Genomic DNA, 26,677 nt, shown 5'->3' with positions numbered 1-26,677 from the left:
TATTGAGTATTATTGAGTAACTACAATGGGCTCTGGGGCAGCACCTTATAATCAAACAGTAGTATTTCTGCAGCAATATTTTTTAGTGAGAAAATAAAAATTATTTTTAAAAACTCCTATCAGTTCAGGTCAGATGCTACTGACAAATTTGTTTGCTTAGAACATATAAAACAACTTTTGATTTTCAGAACTCTTTGGACTTTATAATTGTGAAAACTGGGCTAATGAAAGGATTGGGGTAAAGATATCATCAGTGATGCAAAACATTATATTTTATTATTATTAATAGTGCCAGATTCATAGAATTGGTGTGTAGAGTGAGACATTGCATGGTAAGTGCTTATCACATTACCTGGGAATTTTTAAGTATCCAGTAAGACTAATAGTTAATCATAATGATTACACATAAAAGAAGTGACAGCAACCAATTAGAATAAATTCTCGTGGACTTACATTCCATCTCTCAAATTCCTGGAGACCCTTAATTAAAAGGACAATATTAACAACTCTAAAAGCGTCCTTTACAGTAGGTTGCCATATGATAAAAGAAAGGCAACAGCAACAGTGATAAAGCAGATGTAAGATGTATCACACCTCCTAAAAGAATAATCAGCTGCATATAAGCTTCAGAAAGCACAGATTTTACACCTGACACTAGCTCAATAGATGCAGTGCTTTGAGTTATGACTAAAAGTACCCATGGACCTCCCTGGCAGCCCAGTGGTTAAGACTCCACGCTTCCAATGCAGGGGGCATGGGTTCAATCCCTCGTCAGGGAGCTAAGATCCCAGAAGTTGTGCAGTGTGGCCAAAAATAAATAAATTTAAAAAATAGTATCCAACAGTGGTATATCTAGGTAACTTAATTCACTTAGGAAACTTAGTATCTTTAAAAACTAAATATATGCATTCAAGTTAAGTTCTTGAAGCCTTACAAACTTCATATATATATATATATATATATATAGTTATAAAGCTTATATAAAAACCTTTATATTTAACCTTTAATAGAGTCTTTGAATAATAAAGGCATATATGACTTTTCAGAAAGTAAGAAGAAGAAACAATATGCATGCATATCTCCTTCCTCACCCCATGCTATTTCAATATGGTTATCACAGGCTTTAAAAAAGTCATCTCAGTAAAGCAAGCACGTAAACTAGAATGATAGTAATTGTTACAAAGCAATGACAATTCAGGAGTAATTTACTGAATTTTGTCATGGACAGAAGTGCTGAGGCTCAGCAAATGAGGGAGGTGGGTAGCAGCTTCTACCGACGCCCATAGAAAGTGATCTTTAACATAAAAATGTTTCTGATATATGGCAGATAGGACACACAGATATGCTTTGCCTAATAATGTTACAAGGTTAACAGGCTGTATCTATATATTCTGTGATTGCTTAGCTCAGTTGATCAAAGCAGTGGTCATAAAATATGATGGATTATATATCAAAATAAGGGTCATCGATCACATGTGATCTGCAGACTGGCCAGACTGTAAAGACAGAACATACTTCTCTGTGGTGTTGAGTTTCTCAGAAACAAAAAAGGAAGGCATTGCTTTTATTTGGATCGAATTTACACTAACACCAATCCTATTTAAGGACACTGCATTCCTGTTGCTGCCAACAATAGAAATATGGAGAGGAAGAAAAACCTGATTATATTGTCTCAGAAGCATTCTGATTGAAGGGAGTCAATCAACCAGCATGGGCAATGTAAACATATTGACAGAAAAAGCACATAGTCTTTCTCCTCCCCATTGCTCCACCTAAGGTGGGAGACCTCACTGTTATTTCTTCTTCCTCTTTTTCAACCCTCTTTCGCTCTCCAAATATTACGCGCAACACAAAAGTACAGAGTGTGTACACAACAGCAGAGTGAGGCAAGAGGAACTACCCTTTCTGAAGTTTTTAACAGAAGAGAACAGATGTGGTGGAAATTCTGAGAATCTCAGTTTACAACATGACAATGCTATATGAACGTGATAGTTTTGATTTCACAGGGGGCAATTACCTTCTCTCTGTTCAGTGGACACCAACTGGATCCTTAGTTTCACTTAACTTCTTGGAAAACGCATGTTGTTCACAAAGAGAACAGGAGGGCGGTGAGGAAATGTATCACTTCTTCTAGAAAGCAAAAATAAATAAATAAATAATAAATAAATAAAACAAAACAAACTTTAAAAGAAAGGGGATGATAAATGAGTGAATTTTGTAGCCTTCGGAGATGAACACATCTTTACTTAGACAAATAAAGCAAGAATGTCAATCACCCAGTAGCTTGGGAGAACAGTGAGTCAGCAATAGTAATTTAAGGGATTCTTTTTATTTATTTTTTTATTATCTTTATTGGAGTATAATTGCTTTACAATGTTGTGTTAGTTTCTGCTGTACAACAAAGTAAATCAGGTATATGTATACATATATCCCCATATCCCCTCCCTCTTGAGCCTTACTCCCACCCTCTCTATCCCACCCCTCTAGGTCAACACAAAGCATCAACCTGATCTCCCTGTGCTATGCAGCTGCTTCCCACGAGCCGTCCATTTCACATTTGGTAGTGTATATATGTCAGTGCTGCTCTCTCCTTTCATCCCAGCTTCCCCTTCCCCTGCTCAAACCCCGTATCCTCAAGTCCGTTCTCTACGTCTGTGTCTTTATTCCTGCCCTGACACTAGGTTGATCAGTACCGGTTTTTTTTAGATTCCATATATGTGCGTTAGCATATGCTATTTGTTTTTCTCTTTCTGACTTAACTTCAGTCTGTATGACAGACTCTAGGTCCATCCACCTCATTACAAATAACTCAGTTTGGTGTCTTTTTATGGCTGAGTAATATTCCACTGTATATATGTGCCACATCTTCTTTATCCATTCATCTGTTGAAGGACATTTAGGTTGCTTCCATGTCCTGGTTATTGTAAATAGTGCTGCAGTGAACACTGTGGTACGTGTATCTTTCTGAATTATGGTTTCCTCAGAGTATATGCCCAGTAGTGGGATTGCTGAGTCATATGGTAGTTCTATATTTAGTTTTTTAAGGAACCGCCATACTGCTCTCCATAGTGGCTGTATCAATTTACATTCCCACCAACAGTGCAGGAGGGTTCCCTTTTCTCCACACCCTCTCCAGCATTTATTGTTTGTAGATTTTGTAATGATGGCCATTCTGACTGGTGTGATGTGATACCTCATTGTGGTGTTGATTTGCATTTCTTTGATGATTAGTGATGTTGAGCATCTTTGCATGTGCTTTAAAATTCATGATTTAATGTGGTTTTATATATATATATAATTATATATATATATTCAAAAACTACCATTTTATTTGTTAAAGCATACCATTATGCCATATTGAAGCACTACAGTGTTTTTGTTTTCTAACATCTTTATTGGAGTATAATTGCTTTACAATGGTGTGTTAGTTTCTGCTGTATAACAAAGTGAATCAGCTATACACATACATACACTCCCATTTCTCCTCGCTCTTGCATCTCCCTCCAGGCCTCCCTAACCCACCGCTCTAGGTGAACACAAAGCACCAAGCTGATCTCCCTGTGCCATACAGCTGCTTCCCACTAGCTATCTACTTTACATTTGGTAGTGTGTATATGCCCACGCCACTCTCTCACTTCGTCCCAGCTTACCCTTCCCCCTCCTCATGTCCTTAAGTCCATTCTCTACATCTGCATCTTTATTCCTGCCCTATCCCTAGTTTCTTCAAAACCATTTTTGTTTACATTCCATATATATGTGTTAGCATATATTTCTTTCTCTCCGACTTACTTCACTCTGTAATATTCCATTGTATATATGTGCCACATCTTCTTTATCACTTAGATTGCTTAGATTGCTGCCATGTCCTGACTATTCAAAATAGTGCTGAAATGAACATTGTAGTACATGACCCTTTTTGAATTATGGTTTTCTCAGGGTATAGGCCCAGTAGTGGGATTGCTGGGTCATATGGTAGTTCTATTTTTAGTATTTTAAGGAACCTCCATACTGTTCTCCATAGTAGCTGTATCAATTTACATTCCCACCAACAGTGCAACAGGGCTCCCTTTTCTCCACATCTGCTCCAGCACTTGTTAGTAGATTTTTTGATGATGGCCATTCTGACCAGTGTGAGGTGAAACCTCATTGTAGTTTTGATTTGCATTTCTCTAATGATTAGTGATGTGGAGTATCCTTTCATGTGTTTGTTGGCAATCTGTATATCTTCTCTGGAGAAATGCCTACTTAAGTCTTCTGCCTATTTTTGGATTGGGTTGTTTTTTTGATATTGAGCTGCATGAGCTGCTTGAATATTTTGGAGATTAATCCTTTGTCAGTTGCTTCATTTGCAAATATCTTCTCCCATTCTAAAGGTTGCTTTTCATCTTGCTTATGGTTTCCTTTGCTGTGAAAAAGCTTTTAAGTTTCATTAGGTCCCATTTGTTTATTTTTGTGTTTATTTCCATTTCTCTACGAGGTGGGTCAAAAAGGATCTTGCTGTGATTTATGTCATGGAGTGTTCTATGTTTTCCAGTAAGAGTTTTATAGTGTCTGGCCTTATATTTAGGTCTTTAAACCATTTTGAGTTTATTTTTGTGTATGGTGTTAGGGAGTGTTTTAATTTCATTCTTTTCAATGTAGCTGTCCAATTTTCCCAGCACCACTTATTGAAGAGGCTGTCTTTTCTCCATTGTATATTTTTGCCTCCTTTATCAAAGATAAGGTGACCATATGTGCATAGGTTTATATCTAGGCTTTCTAGCCTGTTCCATTGATCTATATTTCTGTTTTTGTGCCAGTAGCATACTGTCTTGATTACTGTAGCTTTGTAATATAGTCTGAAGTCAGGGAGCCTGATTCCTCCAGCTCTGCTTTTCTTTCTCAAGATTGCTTTGGCTATTCGGCATCTTTTGTGTTTACACACAAATTGTGAAATTTTTTGTTCTAGTTCTGTGAAAAATGCCATTGGTAGTTTGATAGGGATTGCACTGAATCTGTAGATTGCTTTGGGTAGTAGAGTCATTTTCACAATGTTGACTCTTCCAATCCAAGAACACTGTATATCTCTCCATCTGTTTGTATCATCTTTAATTTCTTTCATCAGTGTCTTACAGTTTTCTGCATATAGGTCTTTTGTCTCCTTAGGTAGGTTTATTCCTAGATATTTTATTCTTTTTTGTTGCAATGGTAAATGGGAGTGTTTCCTTAAGTTCTCTTTCAGATTTTTCATCATTAGTGTATAGGAATGCAAGATATTTCTGTGCATTAATTTTGTATCTTGCTACTTTACCAAATTCCTTGATTAGCTCTAGTAGTTTTCTGGTAGCATCTTTAGGATTCTATGTATATAGAAGCATGTCATTTGCAAACAGTGACAGTTTTACTTCTTCTTTTCTGATTTGGATTTCTTTCATTTCATTTTCTTCTCTGATTGCTGTGGCTATCAAAACTATTTTAAATACTAGTGGTAAGAGTGGGCAACCTTCTCTTTTTCCTCATCCTAGTAGAAATGGTTTCAGTTTTTCACCACTAAGAACAATGCTGGCTGTGCGTTTGTCAACTATGGCCTTTATTTTATTGAGGTAAGTTCCATCTATGCATACTTTCTGGAGGGTTTTTATCAAAAATGCGTGTTGAATTTTGTCAAAAGCTTTTTCTGCACCTATTGAGATGATCATATGGTTTTTATCCTTCAGTTTGTTCTATGGTGTATCACATTGATCGATTTGCATATACTGAAGAATCCTTGAATTCCTGGGATAAACACCACTTGTTCATGGTGTATGATCCCTTTAATGTGCTGTTGGATTCTCTTTGCTAGTATTTTGTTGAGGATTTCTGCATCTATTTTCATCAGTGATATTGGCCTGTAGTTTTCTTTCTTTGTGACATCTTGTCTGGTTTTGGTATCAGATGGTAGTCTCATAGAATAAGTTTGGGAGTGCTCCTCCCTCTGCTATATTTTGGAAGAGTTTGAGAAGGATAGGTGTTAGCTCTTCTCTAAATGTTCAATAGAATTCACCTGTGAAGCCATCTGGTCCTGGACTTTTGTTTGTTGCAAGATTCTTAATCACAGTCTTAATTTCAGTGCTTGTGATTGGTCTGTTCATATTTTCTGTTTCTTCCTGGTTCAGTCTTGGCCGGTTGTGCATTTCTAAGAATTTGTCCGTTTCTTCCAGGTTGTCCATTTTATTGGCATAGAGTTGCTTGTAGTAATCTCTAAGGATCCTTTGTATTTCTGCAGTGTCAGCTGTTACTTCTCCTTTTTCATTAATAATTCTATTGATTTGAGTCTTCTCCTTTTTTTTCTTGATGAGTCTGGCTAATGGTTTATCAATTTTGTTTATCTTCTCAAAGAACCAGCATTTAGTTTTACTGATCTTTGCTACTGTTTTCTTCATTTCTTTTTCATTTATTTCTGATCTGATCTTTATAATTTCTTTCCTTTTGGTAACTTTAGGGGGTTTTTGTTCTTCTCTAATTGCTTTAGGTGTAAGGTTAGGTTGTTTATTTAAGATGTTTCTGGTTTCTTGAGGTAGGACTGTATTGCTATAAACTTCCCTCTTAGAACTGCTTTTGCTGCATCCCATAGGTTTTGGGTCACCGTGTTTTCATTGTCATTTGTTTCTAGGGGTTTTTTTGTTTGTATTTTTGGGTTTTTTTTTTTGCGGTACTCGGGCCTCTCACTGTTGTGGCCTCTCCCGCTGCGGAGCACAGGCTCCGGACGCGCAGGCCCAGCGGCCATGGCTCACGGGCCCAGCCCCTCCACGGCATGTGCGATCCTCCCGGACTGGGGCACGAACCCGTGTCCCCTGCATCAGCAGGCGGACTCCCAACTAATTCGCCACCAGGGAAGCCCATGTTTCTAGGTATTTTTTGATTTCCTCTTTGATTTCTTCAGTGATCTCTTGGTTATTAAGTAGTGTATTGTTTAGCCTCCATGTGTTTGTATATTACAGATTTTTTCCTGTAATTGATATCTAGTCTCATAGCATTGTGGTCAGAAAGGATACCTGATATGATTTCAATTTTCTTAAATTTACCAAGGCTTGATTTGTGAGCCAAGATATGGTCTATCCTGGAGAATGTTCCATGAGCACTTGAGAAGAAAGTGTATTTTGTTGTTTTTGGATGGAATGTCCAATAAATATCAATTAAGTCCATCCTTTTAATGTATCATTTAAAGCTTGTGTTTCTTTATTTTCATTTTGGATGATCTGTCCATCGCTGAAAGTGGGGTGTTAAAGTCCCCTACTATTGTGTTACTATCAATTTCCTCTTTTATGGCTGTTAGCAATGCCTTATGTATTGAGGTGCTCCTATGTTTGGTGCATATTTACAATTCTTATATCTTCTTGGATTGATCCCTTGATCATTATGTAGTGTGCTTCTTTGTCTCTTGTAATAGTCTTTATCTTAAAGTCTATTTTGACTGATATGAGAATTGTTACTCCAGCTTTCTTTTGATTTCCATTTGCATGGAATATCTTTTTCCATCCCCTCACTTTCAGTCTGTATGTGTCCCTAGGTCTGAAGTGGGTCTCTTGTAGACAGCATATATACGGGTCTTGTTTTTATATCCATTCAGCCACTCTATGTCTTTTGATTGGAGCATTTAATCCATTTACATTTAAGGTAGTTATCAATGTTGCTATTACCATTTTCTTGTTTTGGGTTTGTTATTGTAGGTCTTTTCCTTCCCTTGTGTTTCCTGCCTAGAGAAGTTCGTTTAGCATTTGTTGTAGGGCTGGTTTGGTGGTGCTGAATTCTCTTAGCTTTTGTCTGTAAAGGTGTTAATTTCTCTGTCGACTCTGAATGAGATCCTTGCTGGGTAGAGTAATCTTGGTTGTTAGGTTTTTCCCTTTCATCACTTTAAGTATGTCCTGCCACTCCCTTCTGGCTTGCAAGTTTCTTCTGAAACATCAGCTGTTAACCTTATGTGGATTCCCACGTATGTTATTTGTTGCTTTTCCCTTGCTGCTTTTAATATTTTTTCTTTGTATTTAATTTTTGGTAGTTTGATTAATACGTGTCTTGGCATGTTTCTCCTTGGATTTATCCTGTGTAGGACTCTCTGTGCTTCCTGGACTTGATTGACTATTCCCTTTCCCATACTAGGGAAGTTTTCAACTATGATCTCTTCAAATATTTTCTCAGTTCTTTTTTTTCCTCTTCTTCTTCTGGGACCCCTATATAATTCAAACGTTGGTGCATTTAATGTTGTCCCAGAGGTCTCTGAGACTGTCCTCAATTCTTTTCATTTTTTTTCTTTATTCTGCCCTGTGGTAGTTATTTCCACTATTTTATCTTCCAGGGCACTTATCCATTCTTCTGCCTCAGTTATTCTGCTATTGATTCCTTCTAGAGAATTTTTCATTTCATTTATTGTGTTGTTCATCATTGGTTTGCTCTTTAGCTCTTGTAGGTCCTGGTTAAACGTTTCTTGTATTTTCTCCATTCTATTTCCAAGATTTGGATCATCTTTACTATTATTACCCTGAATTCTTCTTTAGGTAGACTGCCTATTTCCTCTTCATTTGTTTGGCCTGGTGGGTTTTTACGTTGCTCCTTCATCTGCTGCATATTTCTCTGTCTTCTCATGTTGCTTAACTTACTGTGTTTGGAGTCTCCTTTTCACAAGCTGCAGGTTCGTATTCACATTGTTTTTGATGTCTGTGCCCCGTGGGTAAGGTTGTTTCAGTGGTTTGTGTAGGCTTCCTGGTGGAGGGGACTAATGCCTGTGTTCTGGTGGATGAGGCTGGATCTCATCTTTCTGGTGGGCAGGACCACGTCCAGTTGTGTGTTTTGGTGTGTCTGTGAACTTATTATGATTTTAGGCAGCCTCTCTGCTAATGGGTGGGGTTGTGTTCCTGTCCTGCTAGTTGTTTGGCATAGGGTGTCCAGCACTGTCACTTGCTGGTTGTTGAGTGGAGCTGGGTCTTAGCGTTGAGATGGACATCTCTGGGAGAGCTTTTGCCGTTTGATATTATGTGGGCCATGCAGTCTCTGGTGGACCAATGTCCTGAACTCGGCTCTCCCACCTCAGAGGCTCAGGCCTGACACCCGGCCGGAGCACCAAGACCCTGTCAGCTACTTGGCTCAGAAGAAAAAGGAGAAGAAAAAGAAAGGAAAAAATAAAATAGTTACTAAAATAAAAAATAAAAAAATATATTATTAAAAATAAAAATTAAAGACGTAATAAAAAAAAGAAAGAAACAAGAGAATGACCAAACCGAAAAACAAATCCACCAATGATAACAAGTGCTAAAAACTATATGAAAAAAAAAAAAGAAAAAATGGACAGACATAACCCTAGGACAAACCATCGAAGAAAAGCTATACAGACAAAATCACACAAAGACGCATACACGTATACAATCAGAAAAAGAAAAGGAGAAAAATATATATACATATAAAGAAAAAAGGAAGAGTGCAACCAAATCAACAAATCTACCAGTGATAATAAGCTCTAAATACTAAATTGAGATAAACATAAAACCAGAAACAAATTAGATGCAGAAAGAAAACCCCAAGTCTGCAGTTGCTCCCAAAGTCCACCACCTCAATTTTGGGATGATTCGTTGACTATTCAGGTATTCCACAGATGCAGGGTACATCAAGTTGATTGTAGAGATTTCATCCACTGCTCCTGAGGCTGCTGGGAGAAATTTCTCTTCTTTGTTTGCACAGCTCCTGGGGTTCAGCTTTGGATTTGGACCCACCTCTGCATGTAGGTTGCCTGAGGGCGTCTGTTCTTTGCCCACACAGGACAGGGTTAAAATAGCAGCTGATTAGGGGGCTCTGGCTCACTCAGGCTGGGGGGGAGGGAAGGGTACAGAATGTGGGGAGAGCCTGTGGCAACAGAGGTTGGTGTGACATTGCACCAGCCTGAGGCGCACCATGTGTTCTCCTGGGGAAGCTGTCCCTGGATGACAGGACCCTGGCAGTGGCGGGCTGCACAGGCTCCTGGGAGGGGACGTGTGGATAGTTACCTGTGCTTGCACACAGGATTCTTAGTGGCTGCAGACTCAGCTTTAGAATCTCATGCCCGTCTCTTGTGTCTGCGCTGATAGCCACAGCTCACGCCCACCTCTGGAGCTCGTTTAGGCGGTGCTCTGAATCCCCTCTCCTCGTAGGCAGTTCTGGACTTTTTCTCAGACTCTCTCCCTGCTATCTGTGGCGCACTACCCGCTTCAGGCTGTGTTCACGCAGCCAACCCTAGTCATCTCCCTGGGGTCTGACCTCTGAAGCCTCAGCCTCAGCTCCCAGCCCCGCCTGCCCTGGCGGGTGAGCAGACAAGCCTCTTGGGCTGGTGAGTGCTGGTCGGCACTGATCCTCTGTGCAGGAATCTCTCCACTTTGCTCTCCACACCCCTGTTGCTGCATTCTCGTCCGTGGCTCCAAAGCTTCCCCCCCGCTCACCCCTCATCTCCACCAGTGAAGGGGCTTTCCAGTGTGTGGAACTTTTCCTCCTTCACAGCTCCCTCCCTGAGGTGCAGGTCCCATCGCTATTCTTTTGTCTCTGTTTTTCCTTTTGCCCTACCCAGGTAGGTAGGGAGTTTTTGCCTTTTGGGAAGTCTGAAGTCTTCTGCCAGGGTTCAGTAGGTGTTCTGTAGTTGTTCTACATGTACATGCATTTTTGATGTATTTGTGGGGAGAAAGTTGATCTCCACGTCTTACTCCTCTGCCATCTTGAAGGTCTTCTGAGGGATACTTTTTAGAAACTCATCCTTTAAATTATTGGATCTTTCTGCTGTTCTTCACTTCTGAGAAAATATGGCTAAAGTTGTATGCATATATCCATCATTACTATATCATACAGAGTATTTTCACTGCCCTAAAAATCCTCTATGCTCTACCTATTCATCTCTCCACCTCTCACACCCCAGCATGTCATCAACTGATTTTTGTGTGTGTGTGTGTGCGGTATGTGGGCCTCTCACTGCTGTGGCCTCTCCCGTTGCAGAGCACAGGCTCCGGACACACAGGCTCAACAGCCACGGCTCACGGGCCCAGCAGCTCCACGGCATGTGGGATCTTCCCGGACTGGGGCACGAACCCGTGTCCCCTGCTTCGGCAGGCGAACTCTCAACCACTGCGCCACCAGGGAAGCCCCACTGATCTCTTTATTGTCTCCATCTTTTTGACTCTTCCAAAATGTCAAACAGGTAGCCCTTTCAGATTCATTTCTTTCACTTAATATTGATAATATGCATTTAAGGTTCCTCCCTATTTTTCCATGGTTTCATAGCTTCTTTCTTTTTAGCACTGTGTAATATTCCACTGCCCACAGTTTATCTGGTACATGAAAGAAATCTTGGTGCTTCCAAGTTTTGGCAATGACAAATAAAGCTACTATAAACATCCTCGTTCAGGACTTTTTTTTTAAATTAATTTTTTATTAGTCATCCATTCTATGCACATCAGTGTATACATGTCAATACCAATCTCCCAATTCATCACACCACAACCCCAACACCTTGCCGCTTTCCCCACTTGGTGTCCATACGTTTTTTCTCTATTTCTGTGTCTCAATTTCTGCTCTGCAAATGGGTTCATGTGTACCATTTTCTACGTTCCACACATATGCGTTAATATACGATATTTGTTTCTTTCTGACTTACTTAACTCTGTATGACAGTTTCTAGATGCATCCACGTCTAAAAATGACCCAATTTCGTTCCTGTTTATGGCTGAGTAATATTCCATTGTATACATGTACCCCAACTTCTTTATCCATTTGTCTGTCGATGGGCATTTAGGTTGCTTCCATGACCTGGCTATTGTAAATAGTGCTGCAATGAATACTGGGTTGCATGTGTCTTTTTGAATTATGGTTTTCTCAAGGTATATGCCCAGTAGTAGGATTGCTGGGTCATATGGTAATTCTATTTTTAGTTCTTTAAGGAACCTCCATACTGTTCTCCATAGTGGCTGTATCAATTTACATTCCCACCAACAGTGCAAGAGGGTTCCCTTTTCTCCACACCCTCTCCAGCATTTGTTGTTTATAGATTTTCTGATGATGCCATTCTAACTGGTGTGGGGTGATACCTCATTGTAGTTCTGATTTGCATTTCTCTAATAATTAGTTATGTTGAGCAGCTTTTTATGTACTTCCTGGCCATCTGTATGTCTTCTTTGGAGAAATACCTATTTAGCTCTTCTGCCCATTTTTGGATTTGGTTGTTTTTTTTAATATTGAGCTGCATGAGCTGTTTATATATTTTGGAGATTAATCCTTTGTGCATTGATTCCTTTGCAAATATTTTCTCCCATTGTGAGAGTTGTCTTTTCATCTTGTTTATGGTTTCCTTTGCTGTGCAAAAGCTTTTAAGTTTCATTAGGTCCCATTTATTTCTTTTTGTTTTTATTTCCATTACTCTAGGAGGTGGATCAAAAAAGATATTCCTGTGATTTATGTCAAAGAGTTTTCTTCCTATGTTTTTCTCTAAGAGTTTTATAGTGTGCGGTCTTACATTTAGGTCTCTAATCCATTTTGAGTTTATTTTTCTGTATGGTATTAGGGAGTGTTCTAATTTCATTCTTTTACATGTAGCTGTCCAGTTTTCCCAGCACCACTTATTGAAGAGACTGTCTTTTCTCCATTGTATAACCTTGCCTCCTTTGTCATAGATTAGTTAACCATAGGCGTGTGGGTTTCTCTCTGGGCTTTCTATCCTGTTCCATTGATCTATATTTCTGTTTTTGTGCCAGTACCATACTGTCTTGATTACTGTAGCTTTGTAGTATAGTCTGAAGTCAGGAAGTCTGATTCCTCCAGCTCCACTGTTTTCCCTCAAGACTGCTCTGGCTACTCGGGGTCTTTTGTGTCTCCATACAAATTTTAAGACTTTTTGTTCTAGTTCTGTAAAAAATGCCATTGGTAATTTGATAGGGATTGCATTGAATCTGTAGATTGCTTTCGGTAGTATACTCATTTTCACAATGTTGATTCTTCCAATCCAAGAACATGGTATATTTCTCCATCTGTTTGTGTCATCTTTAATTTCTTTCATCAGTGTCTTACACTTTTCTGCATACAAGAATTTTGTCTCCCTAGGTAGGTTTATTCCTAGGCATTTTACTCTTTTTGTTGCAATGTTAAATGGGAGTGTTTCCTTAATTCCTCTTTCAGATCTTTCATCATTTGTGTAGAGGAATGCAAGCTATTTCTGTGCATTAGTTTTGTATCCTGCAACTTTACCAAATTCATTGATTAACTCTAGTAGTTTTCTGGTGGCATCATTAGGATTCTCTATGTATAGTATCATGTCATCTGCAAACAGTGACAGTTTTACTTTTTCTTTTCCAGTTTGTATTCCTTTTTTTACTTTTTGCTTCTCTGATTGCCATGGCTAGGACTTCCAAAACTATGTTGAATACTAGTGGTGAGAGTGGACATCCTTGTCTTGTTCCTGATCTTAGAGGAAATGCTTTCAGTTTTTCACCATTGAGAATGATGTTTACTGCGGGTTTATTGTATATGGCCTTTATTATGTTAAAGTAGCTTCCTTCTACGCCCACTTTCTGGAGAGTTTTTATGATAAATGGGTGTTGAATTTTGTCAAAAGCTTCTTCTGCGTCTATTGAGATGATCATATGGGTTTTGTTCTTCAATTTGTTAATATGGTGTATCACATTGAGTGATTTGCATATATTGAAGAATCCTTGCATCTCTGGGATAAACCCCACTTGATCATGGTGTATGATCCTTTTAATATGTTGTTGGATTCTGTTTGCTAGTGTTTTCTTGAGGATTTTTCATCTATATTCATCAGTGATATTGGTCTGTAATTTTCTGTTTTTGTACTATCTTTGGTTTTGGTATCAGGGTGATGGTGGCCTCATAGAATGAGTTTGGGTGTTTTCCTTCCTCTGCAACATTTTAGAAGAGTTTGAGAAGAACGGGTGTTAGCTCTTCTTTAAATGTTTGATAGAATTCACCTGTGAAGCCATCTGGTCCTGGACTTTTGTTTGTTAGAAGACTTTTAATCACAGTTTCAATTTCATTACTTGTGATTGGTCTGTTCCTATTTTCTGTTTCTTCCTGTTCAGTCTTGGAAGGCTATACCTTTCTAAGAATTTGTCCATTTCTTGAAGGTTGCGCATTTTATAGGAACAGAGTTGCTTGTAGTAGCCTCTTAAGATGCTTTGTATTTCTGTCGTGTCTCTTGTAACTTCTCCTTTTTCATTTCTAATTTTATTGATTTGAATCCTCTCCCTCTCTTTCTTGATGAGTCTGGCTAATGGTTTATCAATTCTGTTTACCTTCTCAAAGAACCACCTTTTAGTTTTACTGATCTTTGCTATTGTTTTCTTTGTTTCTATTTCATTTATTTCTGCTCCAATCTTTATGATTTCTTTCCTTCTGCTAACTTTGGGTTTTGTTTGTTCTTCTTTCTCTAGTTCCTTTAGGTGTAACGTTACATTATTTGAGATTTTTCTTGTTTCTTGAGGTCGGCTTGTATAGCTATAAACTTCCCTCTTAAAACTGCTTTTGCTGCATTCCATAGGTTTTGGATCGTTGTGTTTTCATTGTCATTTGTCTCTAGGTATATTTTGATTTCCTCTGTGATTTCTTCAGTGATCTCTTGGTTATTTAATAATGTATTGTTTAGCCTCCATGTGTTTGTGTTTTTTACGTTTTTTTCCCTGTAATTCATTTCTAATCTCATAGCGTTGTGGTCAGAAAAGATGCTTGATATGATTTCAGTTTTGTTAAATTTACTGAGGTTTGATTTGTGACCCAAAATGTGATCTATCCTGGAGAATGTTCCATGCACACTTGAGGAGAGAGTGTAATCTGCTGGTTTTGGATGGAATGTCCTAAAAATACCAATTAAATCTATCTGGTCTGTTGTGCCATTTAAAGCTTGTGTTTCCTTATTAATTTTCTGTTTGGATGATCTGTCCATTGGTGTAAGTGAAGTGTTAAAGTCCCCCACTATTACTGTGTTACTGTTAATTTCCTCTTTTAGAGCTGTTAGCAGTTGCCTTACGTATTGAGGTGCTCCTATGTTGGGTGCATATATATTTATAATTGTTCTATATTCTTCTTGGAGTCATCCCTTGATCATTACGTAGTGTCCTTCCTTATCTCTTGTAATATTCTTTATTTTAAAGTCTATTTTATTTGATATGACTATTGCTACTTCAGCTTTCTTTTGATTTCCATTTGCATGGAATATCTTTTTCCAACCCCTCACTTTCAGTCTGTATGTGTCCCTAGATCTGAAGTGGGTCTCTTATAGACAGCATATATATGGGTCTTGTTTTTGTATCCATTCAGCAAGCCTGTGTCTTTTGGTTGGAGCATTTAATCCATTCACGTTTAAGGTCATTATCGATATGTATGTTCCTATGACCATTTTCTTAATTGTTTTGGGTCTGTTTTTGTAGATCCTTTTCTTCTCTTGTGTTTCCCACTTAGAGAAGTTCCTTTAGCATTTGCTGTAGAGCTGGTTTGGTGGTGTTGAATTCTTTTAGCTTTTGCTTCTCTGTAAAGCTTTTGATTTCTCCATCAAATCTGAATGAGATCCTTACTGGGCAGAGTAATCTTGGTTGTAGGTTCTTCCCTTTCATCACTCTATCATGCCACTCCCTTCTGGCTTGTAGAGTTTCTGCTGAGAAATCTTCTGTTAACCTTATGTTAACCTTATGGGAGTTCTCTTGTATGTTATTTGTCGTTTTTCCCTTGCTGCTTTCAATAATGTTTTTGTCTTTAATTTTTGCCAATTTGATTACTATGTGTCTCGGCATGTTTCTCCTTGGGTTTATCATGTATGGGACTCTCTGTGCTTCTTGGACTGGGTGGCTATTTCTTTCCCCATGTTACAGAAGTTTTCAACTATAATCTCTTAAAATATTTTCTCAGGTCCTTTCTCTCTCTCTTCTCCTTCTGGGTCCCCTATAATGCGAATGTTGTTGCATTTAATGTTGTCCCAGAGGTCTCTTAAGCTGTCTTCATTTCTTTTCATTCTTTTTTCTTTATTCTTTTCCACAGCAGTGAATTCTACCATTCTGTCTTCCAGGTCACTTATTCGTTCTTCTGCCTCAGTTATTCTGCTATTGATTCCTTCTAGTGTATTTTTCATTTCAGTTATTGTATTGTTCATCTGTTTGTTTGTTCTTTATTTCTTCTAGATCTTTGTTAAACATTTCTTTCCTCTTCTCAATCTTTGCCTCCATTCTTTTTCCAAGGTCCTGGATCATCTTCACTATCATTATTCTGAATTCTTTTTCTGGAAGATTGCCTATCTCAATTTCATTTGGTTGTTTTTCTGGGGTTTTATCTTGTTCCTTCAGCTGGTACACAGCCCTCTACCTTTTCATCTTGTCTATCTTTGTGTGAATGTGGGTTTTGTCCCACAGGCTGCAGGACTGTAGTTCTTCTTGCTTCTGCTCTCTGCCCTCTGGTGGATGAGGCTATGTAAGAGGCTTGTTGAAGGTTCCTGATGGGAGGGACTGGTGGTGGATAGAGCTGTCTGTTGCTCTGGTGGGGAGAGTTCAATAAAACTTTAATCCACTTGTTTGCTGATGGGTGGGGCTGGGTTCCCTCCCTGTTGGTTGTTTGGCCTGATGCGACCCAATACTGGAGCCTACCCAGGCTCTTTGGTGGAGCTAATGGCAGACTCAGGGAGGGCTCACGCCAAGGAGTACTTCCCAGACTTCTGCTGCCAGTGTCCTTGTCCTTTGGTGAGCCACAGTTGCCCCCTGCCTCTGCAGGAGACCCTCCAACACTAGCAGGTAGGTCTGGTTCAGTCTCCTATGGGGTCAGTGCTCCTTCCCCTGGATCCCAATGTGCACACTACTTTGTGTGTGTCCTCCAAGAGTGGAGTCTCTGTTTCCCCCAGTCCTGTCGAAGTCCTGCAATCAAATCCCTCTGCCTTCAAAGTCTGATTCTCTAGGAATTCCTCCTCCTGTTGTCAGACCCCCAGGTTGGGAAGCCTGATGTGGGGCTCAGAACCTTTACTCCAGTGGGTGACTTCTGTGGTATAAGTGTTCTCCAGTTTGCGAGTCACCCACCCAGCAGTTATGGGATTTGATTTTATTGTGATAGCGTCCCTCCTACCATCTCATTGTGGCTTCTCCTTTGTCTTTGCATGTGGCGTATCTTTTTTGGTGAGTTCCAGTGTCTTCCTGTCGATGACTATTCAGCAGTTAGTTGTGATTCCGGTGTTCTCGAAAGAGGGAGCAGAGCATGTCCTTCTATCCTGCCATCTTGAACCAACCTCAGGACATGTTTTAAACTCCTTTGGGTAAACACAAAGGAGCACAATTCTTGGGCCATATGTTAAGAGTATGTTTAGTTTTGTAAGAAACTGCCAAACTATCCTCCAAAATGGCTGTACCAGCTTGCATTCCCCCCAGCAATGTATGGGAATTCCTATTGCTCCACATCCTCACCAGCATTTGGTGTTGTCAGTGTTTTGGATTTTGGCATTGTAGTAGGTGTGCTGTGGTACCTCTTTGTTATTTTAATTTGCATCTCCTTGATGACATATGATGTGAAGCATCTTTTCATATACATACTTGATATCTGTATATCTTCTTTGGTGAGGTGTCTTGTTTAGGTCTTTGGCCCATTTTTTAATCAGGTTGTTTCCTTTCTTCTTGTTGAGTTTTAAGAGTTCTTTGTATATTTTGTATAACTGTTGTTTATGAGATGGACCTTCTACAAATATTTCCTCCCAGTCTGCGGCTTATCTTCTCATTCTCTTGACATTGTCTTTCAGAGAGCAAAAGTTTTAATGAAGCCTAGCTTATCAGTTATTTCTTTCATAGATTATGCCTTTGGTGGTAAAGCTAAGAAGTCATCTTCATATCCAAAGTCATCTAGATTTTCCCCTATGTTATCTTCCAGGAGTTTTATAGTTTTGTGTTTTACATTTAGGTATGTGATCAATTTTGAGTTCATATTTGTGAAGGGTGTTAGGTCTGTGTCTAGATTTATTTTTTTGCAGATGGATGTCCAGTTATTCCAGCATCATTCATTGAAGATACTGTCTTTGCTCCATTGTATTGCCTTTACTCCTTTGTCGAAGATCAGTTGACTATATTTATGTGGGTCTATTTCTGGGCTCTCTATTGTCTTGTACTGATCTATTTTTCTATTGTTTTGTTAATACCGCATTGTCTTGATTACTGTAGCTTTACAGTAAGTCTTGAAGTCAGATATTATCAATCTTCCAATATTGTTTTTCTCCTTCAATATTGTGATGGCTACTTGGGGTTATACATGCTTAGAATTGGGGAGTAAAAAGTCTATACTTGGTTTGATTTATAAATTATGTCATGGCATAAAAATAATATCCTAGATACTTAGAGATGTAGCTTATCAAGATTTGGCTTATCAAGATGCCTCCCTCTCAAGAAAATTTTGAGTCATTGTATTTTAGACTCTGGAAGTAGAATAGTTAATATATCAAAGGGTAGTGTGGGTAGCAATGGATAGAAAAGCAAATGGAAAACACATATCTAAGGGCTCTTTAGATGAGAAAAAAATCACATGCCTTATTTCTTCAAAGACGAATTACACAAAGCGAGATAAATACATAGATACACAAATATTAAGAAGACAATATATGTTCTAAGTAGAAAAAAGTAATATTTAAAAAATATACTGTACATTATGTACAGTATATTTTATTTATATATTATTTATTTATAAATTATTACATTATTTATAGTCATTGAAATTACTTAGTGAGTTATGCGGTATTCTTTTCCTTTACATATGAGTCTCAGAGACATGAAGTGATTTGTCCAAGACCATGCAGAACTGGGATTCCAATTAGACTTACCTGGCTCCAAAGCCCACCTTCTTTGTACTATGTCATGTATCATAGTTTTTGTGTTTTTTCAAATGAAAATTTTCACTGAATTTTTTTTATTTTAATAGCTCACTATATACGTCCAGCCAGAGCAAAAGCACACAGCTGAATATGCTGCAAATATAACTAAAAGTGTGTTTGATTATTTTGAAGACTACTTCGCTATGGATTATGCTCTTCCTAAATTAGGTGAGAACCATATTTTATTTTCTTGTTTTTAATATTGCTTTTGTTTTCACTTAAGTTAACTCATTTCCTCCAGCTTTAGCATCCTTAGTTAATGGTCATCCCTTAGTCTTTTCATCATATGCCTATACTATGTATCTAATACTTACTAGATGCTGAAAGATTCTTTCTGGATTCCTCTAAGAATAATGTCTATACTCTGTTCTTACCTGATGAATGTATAGTATTTTATTTCCAAATAAAGATTGAAGTATATACATAAAACTGCAGACATTGATAATGATGGAACCAGAAAGAGCAACCTAGATCAGCTGATTTCAAAATTAGTACCCATCCCAATAGCTTACATTAATAAATAATAGGGATAAATAATGCTGTCAGAGTCCCATGTACTTCCAGTCTTTCCACTGTTGTACAAGACTAATTCTAGATTCTTCAGCAGTTAAAATGAACTGGTGCTCCTTCCATAAGTATTTTTTCTAATAAGGAGGATGTGGGGAACATGTTTTCTTTTTAAAATAAAAATAGTGCTATAATCAAAATGGTATGGATATGACACTTCTATCAACAGCAGAAATGCTTTAATAGTAAGCTTGAGTGGTATTAGCAAAGACTTTAAATGTAACACCCATATAGATGTCTGTAGGGATGAAATGAAGGCAACAAGAAAACCAACAAACCAACAATCGACTTCTCTATTTCTGTTTCTTCCCTTACTTTAATAAATTACCAATGCAAAGCAACTGGAATGTCAAATTCTCTACATGGGAATGTCTGTGGCTCTGAGCAACTTTGTGGATGCTCCGGGTTTTTTTCTTTTTCTTTTTATTGCTTAACAAATATTAGAGAAGGAAACAGGAAGAGAAACAACTTTCCACAAAATCAGAATAACATCTAATAAAATGTTAATCACATTAATTTAAAAGCCTTTTTCTCTTTATCTCTCTTGTACCACCCACGATAACCTGGAAAGTGGAAATCTCACAAATTTATTTTTCTGTTCTCTTTTCTTCCTCCCTCTCTCCCATATTCTTCTTCTTCATACTTTTATATGCATTTTCAACTCTTTCAGAATTGACTCTTAGACTTTCCTCACAATTGATTACTGCATTTATCCACCCCCTAAATTAAACGCACTGGAATTAATTAATTATAATGTCAATACTCACCAAAGAAATGAGGTTTAAAAAAATTCCTTTTGTTCATGGGTTAGGTACAAATTACACTCTGTAACATTATGGAGAATACTGGCCCTTGGGGGAAATATTTCTCCAAACTTTAAGAGGTACTCTGTGACAAAATAACCAAACCTAAGAATGAAAATAACACTAAAAGTAAACTACTGCTGTAATTCTGACCTCCATTTAAGATGTATCCATTTTCATTCTTTTTATAAAAAGCTTTAAGAATCTTTATTTTAACCATAAAGAAAGGACCTTTTCTTTATGTTAGATGAAAATTTAATTTATTTTCATTTATGTGCCTAATTTAAATTATATGTAATAATAAATCCCAGGCTTATTATAGTTCATTAACTGGAGAAGCTGCATTCTGTCCACCAATCCAACTGAAACTTTTCTGTTTTGGGATTTAACATAGAACTGATCAACACTGCCTCTTTCTGTCAGATAGCATGTCTACCATTATAGGTCCCAGCAAAAATAAGTACTAGAAAGTCTAGATTGAATTCAACATTTTAGACCTGGAAGGGAATTTCCAGAGAATATAGTCAATTCCATGTTGATCCAACTAATTTAATACATACATACAAGTGGATGGTAAGCTATTCAATTAGTAGGGAATCTGGTTGACCACAAATTGTACAGAATTAGGGAAAAAGTGGAATTTTGTGTTCTCTAATAATCTGTTTCCTTGGACAGAAATATATTTCTACACACTTGGAAGCTCTGTACTTCTAAGACCTCATTTGAAAACTTCATTCTCTTATTCCTTACAGCATACCCCCCCAAACAGAAGATTGGTATTATCTAAGTGAAAGTCATGGGGGAAAAAAGCAAATAAAAATGAAATACAGAAAGGAACAAAAGACATAAAATTATAGAAGACTTGAACAGAGCATTGCCAATAGTATTCTTAAAAAATAAAAGACACATTGATATCTGGAGCCAACAGGAAGAGTTCCATGGATATTCTGAGTGCATTAAAGACTGAAAAGTTTACACAAATAGATGATTGTTTTTCACTCTGAGAAATTATTTTTAGTCTTTTAAAAAACGTTCACCTGAAGAACTTAATTTGGTAAGAAGTGTTATGAACAAAATGGAAAGAATGTATTTCTCACTGGACTCTTTTTCCATAGATAAAATCGCTATTCCAGATTTTGGCACTGGGGCTATGGAGAACTGGGGACTCATCACTTACAGAGAAACAAACCTGCTTTATGACCCTAATGAATCAGCCTCATCAAACCAACAGAGGGTGGCCACTGTGGTTGCCCATGAACTTGTGCATCAGGTATAGAATCTTAGCACCAACTTAGCTTATTTTAAAAAGTGGCTTAAGACCATAGGAATGATTGAAATTATAACTTAGCAAATAAAAAGTAGCCAACCCAGAAAATCCTGCTTGAAAGTCTTTCTTACTGCTAATAAACATTTTACCATAAAGAAACTTTTAAGACACATTGTTCTGCCTTTAGTAAATACACAAGGTTTTCCTATAACTTTAAATATTCCCAGTACTACCGAAATGAAGACAATAAGGAGAATTTCAGATCACTTAAAAACCAGGAGAAATAAAGCAGGAAATAAATGCTAAGTATGATGTCTGCCACTTTTGTGTCAAGTGACAAAATTTGCATGAACAAATGAATGTACTGAAATTTTCTAGGCCTTTCTACCAAAGGCATGAGAATTTAACCCTCTTTCTTGCTTATAATTTCAGTGGTTTGGAAATACTGTGACCATGGAATGGTGGGAAGACTTGTGGTTAAACGAAGGGTTTGCTTCCTTCTTTGAGTTCCTGGGAGTAGACCATGCAGAAAAAGAGTGGCAAATGGTGAGCCCTAAACATATAAGTTCCAAATCTCTGTTTTCCTCATGTCAAGCTGATTGAAGCCTTTGGACTATGACAGTGGCCCTGAGTTTGGGGCCAAGTGCAGTATTGAATTGGGAATTCCATTGGGAGGCTGGGGTGGAACCAGCTGCGTCCACTGAACTACACCATGCTCAGAGCCTATGCCCAGGCCCTAGAGGGCAATTGACCACCACGAGCCAAGAATGTGGTTGGTAGAGTCATTCAACAACACGTGCCAGGGCAGGAAAAAAATATCTAGCTTAGACAATGCCAACTCTGTGTTCAAGAAATTATCTGTAGTGCTAACCCTTTGAAAAATGCCCAAGCCTAATTTTATAAATGACTTCCCTTACACAGGTTGCTGAAATGACACGGTAAAGAGATAAACGCATAAACTTAGTAGTTAGACTCAGGTTCAAATCTTGCACACATCATTTCTTAGATGCATTACAGGGAATGTGACCTCGAGCAAGTTACATATCCTGAGTCAGTTCTCTCCTCTATGAAAGAAGAACACTGTTCTCTGTATTGTAAGCTTAAAAGCTTCCAAAATGTACATGTAATTACTATTATTATTCTGTGTCTCTGAGGGGCCTGGAACAGAGGCTTCTATGAACTCTGAAGACATTTTTCCCAAAAAGCTACACCTGTTTTCATCTGTATTTAGGTAGTGTATTCTTATCAGTTTGTATATATAAAAGTGTAAGTGTGTGGTTATGTGAAAGTAGCATTGCAGGAGGTTGTGTACTGTATAGACTACTGCCCTCCACTGGATACAATAAGAAGAGTGTTAGATGCTCGCAGCCCTTGCCGTTTTCACAACCTGCTTTAAAAAGTGAAAAAAGTTAAACTGGTGAACGCAAAGTCCACCAATTTAAGTGAAAATCTCATTCAAAACACCTTCACAGAAACACCCACAATAATGTTTGAGCAAATACCTCGGCACCATGGCCCCATCAATCAATGTGACATAAAATTAACCATCCCAAATATCTAAAATTTAAAAGACTGATAATACCAAATGTAGGTAAATTTGTGGAGCAATTTCAAGTCACATACATTGCTGGTAGACATGATACAGTCACCCTTGAAAATAGTGTGACCACTTCTTATAAGTTAAACATACATTTATCATATAATCCAGCAATCCTACTCCAAGAGACATGAAAACACTTGTCCACACAAAACCTGCATGTAAATGCACATAATGGGAATATTCATAATAGCCAACTGCTAGATACAACTCAAATTTATAAATAAATTGTAGCATATTGATACAATAGAATACTACTCAACAGTAGAAGGAGCAAATTACTGGTAAAGTAACATTGTGGATGAATCTCTAAAGCATTTGCTATGTGGAAAAAGGCATCTGTGAATGACTACATACTGAATGAGTCCATTTATTTGACATTATAGAAAAGACAAAACTATAGGAATAAAATATATATCACTGGTTGTCAGGGACTAAGGTGAAAGGAGGAGACAGACTGAAAAAGGATTCAAGGGAACTTTTGGGGGTAAGAAATTTTTCCATATCTTGACTATGATTGTAGTTAAGATTGTTTATATCTGTCAAAACTCATCAAACTGTCTACTTTAAGAGGGTAAATTTTAATAATGTAAATTATATTTCAAAAAACAACTTTTAAAAAATGGACCAAGAAAAGCATTAATTAAATTATAAAATTAATTAAACAATTAACTTCTAATAAATGTCTTCAGGTTATAAAAACTGAAATTACTGAAAAAATGTTCAATTAGTATTTGGTATTGCATCCTTATTATTTTCTCATATCACAAAAGTATACTTTGAGAACAAGTCAGTCTATAAATTAAAACTGAAAGATAAAAAAAAGTGAAAAAGTTAATTTGCAACAATTGCTTCTTTAAAATTTAATCTACATTGTGGTTTTTCAAGGATGGAACTATTGACATTTGGGCCAGATAATTCTTTGTTGTGGGGACTGTCCTGTGTATTGTAGGGTATTTAGCAGCATCCCTGGCCTGTATCTATTAGATGCCAGTAACCCTCCACCCCAGCTGTGAAACCAAAAATGTCTCCATAAGATGGTGTGGAGAAAACAGAACCCTCCTACTCTGTTGGTGGGAATGAAAGTTGGTGCAGCCACTATGGAAAACAGTATGGAAGTTCCTCAGAAAACTAAAAATAAAACTACCACATGCTCCAGCAATCCCACTCCTGGACGTATACCTGGACAAAACCATAAATCAAAGAGATACATGCACCCCTATGTTCACAGCAGCACTATTCACAATAGCCAACACATGGAAACAACCTAAATGTTCATCAAAAGATGAATGGATAAAGACGATGTTGTACATATATACAATGGAATATTACTCAGCTATAAAAAAGAATGAAATAATGCCATTTGCAGCAACACGGATGCAACTAGAGATGATCACACTAAGTCAGTCAGACAGAGAAGGACAGATACCATATGATATCTAAAATATGGCACAATGAACTTATCTACAAAACAGAAATGGACTCACAGACATAGAAAACAGACTTGTGGTTGCCAAGGGGTAGGAGAGGGAGAGGGATGGACTGAGAGTTTGGGGTTAGTAGATGCAAACTATTACATTTAGGATGGATAAACAACAAGGTCCTGCTGTATAGCACAGGGAACTATATCCAGTCCCCCGGGATAAATCATAATGGAAAAGAATATAAAAAATAATGTATGTATGTGTATAACTGAGTCACTTTGCTGTACAGTAGAAATTAGCATGACATTGTAAATCAACAATACTTCAATTAAAAAAAGAGAGAAAACAAGAGAAAAATGTCTCCACATATTGTCAGATGTCATCTGAATGATAAAATGTCCCCTAGTTGAGGACCATTCCTCTATGTTGAAAATCGCTGATTTCATAATTTATTGAAATTAAACTATATAAATGAAAAATTATTTTGTCCTGTATTTTCTATAAAGTAACCCTTCTTATATCAAGATGTATTGTTTATGTAATATATTGTATATGTAATATTATAACATTCCATTTTTAGTGTTTCAAAAACAATTAAATATTGGAAAAATTTAGTATGCAGTTCTTAAATGAAATTTAATCATACGATCCAACTCATTCATTCTTCATCTATTCATTCATTCTTCATTCAGTGAACACTACGGAGGACCCAAAACTGAATAAAACACACTTCCTGCCCTTACAGAAGTTCCTAATTTAGGGTCTGGTGGTGGAGGAAATAGATAAACAAAGATACATTGTAAGAGCGCTTGATAAGTACCACAATAGTGGAGTCTCATTTTACAGGTGAAAAATCTGATGCCCAGGAAGGTAATGTACCTTCCAAATGTCACACAGACAACTGGTAGCACAGCCAAGATGAAAGTCAAATTTCCTGACACTGAGATTAAGATCCTTTCTTCTTACCTAAACATTTTAGGGGAACAAAAATTAAAATCCAAGACAAAATTACCTTGATTGACAGTCATCACTTGACAATAGTATCTTGCCTATTATAAGTGGAATTCACAAAATTGGAAAATGTAAACTAATATAGCATGCTCCTTTTGGGAAATATTTTTGATTAAGTAAGATCAATAAAGCTTTTGATTTTTATTATTAGTGATTTAATAGAACTAGATTTCAGAATCTAATTGATTAAGAATCAAAATAATAACAGCAGCTAGTGTGTTAGGTTTTCACTCTGTGCCAGGTACTATGCCAAATGCCTGTCATGCACTATCTCATTAAATCCTCTGCACGTTTCTAAAAACGTAGCTGCCATCATGGGTGAGGGAAATTACTTAAACTCACATGTCTAGAAAGTGGAGAAACTGAGCTTTGAACCTAGGAAGTTTGACTATAGTGCTAGACCTCTCAAACACTCTATTTTGCTGAGAAAACCTAGGACAGGAATGAGAAGGTAATTATTAGAACTAAAGCAAAAGTTAATGTTTTCTTCAATTAATTACGAATCATCCCAATTCCAATGATTAATGGAAAAAGACCCCTAAAACAATTGTTGACAAATCAACACGTTTCCTCAAGTCTCAGACAAATCTGTGGGGTGGTATCATCATTCTTACTGCACACATATGAAACAGGGCTTGAAAAGTTTGGCTCATGTCTGAAAGTCACAGAGAAGTAGCAGAAACAGAATTTATAAATGCTTCTGTCTTCTTGGCCTGCCATATAGGGGTGAAGTCAAGGGAATTATAAGTAGAAGGGAATGGAATCAGTATAGAAAAATCAGTGCAAAATATGATTAATTTGAACACCTAATATTTGTTTTAAATAATATGAGTCATTTATATTTATTTCCCCCCAATGTGTATTATATAAATGATATTTTGACATATAAACCACTATAAAGGAAGTGCTAGATTTCTTTGGTTCATTCTGTCATTTCAGCGTGATCAGATGCTACTTGAAGAAGTATTACCTGTACAAGAGGATGATTCTTTGATATCTTCACACCCAATTATAGTCACTGTGACAAGTCCTGATGAAATAACATCTGTTTTTGATGGGATTTCCTATAGCAAGGTGCGGAAAATATAACACTGTTTTGAATGTCTTCCTGTTTGGTGGTTCTTTTAGTAAATGCCTAAAAATGGTAAGAAT

At 37.4% G+C, this 26,677-nt stretch overlaps 1 protein-coding gene across 1 annotated transcript in view; it reads left to right on the top strand.

Moving 5' to 3' along the window:
* The window catches only part of ENPEP (glutamyl aminopeptidase), a 104,595-nt gene that overhangs the window by 23,099 nt on the left and 54,819 nt on the right, over positions 1-26,677 (top strand). The window contains exons 4-7 of the mRNA XM_030864062.3: positions 18,904-19,024; positions 21,342-21,496; positions 21,926-22,039; positions 26,465-26,599. Of these exons, the coding sequence (XP_030719922.2) occupies positions 18,904-19,024; positions 21,342-21,496; positions 21,926-22,039; positions 26,465-26,599 (525 nt within the window). The remainder of the gene's footprint in view (positions 1-18,903; positions 19,025-21,341; positions 21,497-21,925; positions 22,040-26,464; positions 26,600-26,677) is intronic.

This window comes from Globicephala melas, chromosome 5 (genome assembly GCF_963455315.2).
Source record: "Globicephala melas chromosome 5, mGloMel1.2, whole genome shotgun sequence".
Lineage (NCBI taxonomy): Eukaryota > Metazoa > Chordata > Mammalia > Artiodactyla > Delphinidae > Globicephala > Globicephala melas.
This window is presented reverse-complemented; position numbering and strand designations above follow the sequence as displayed.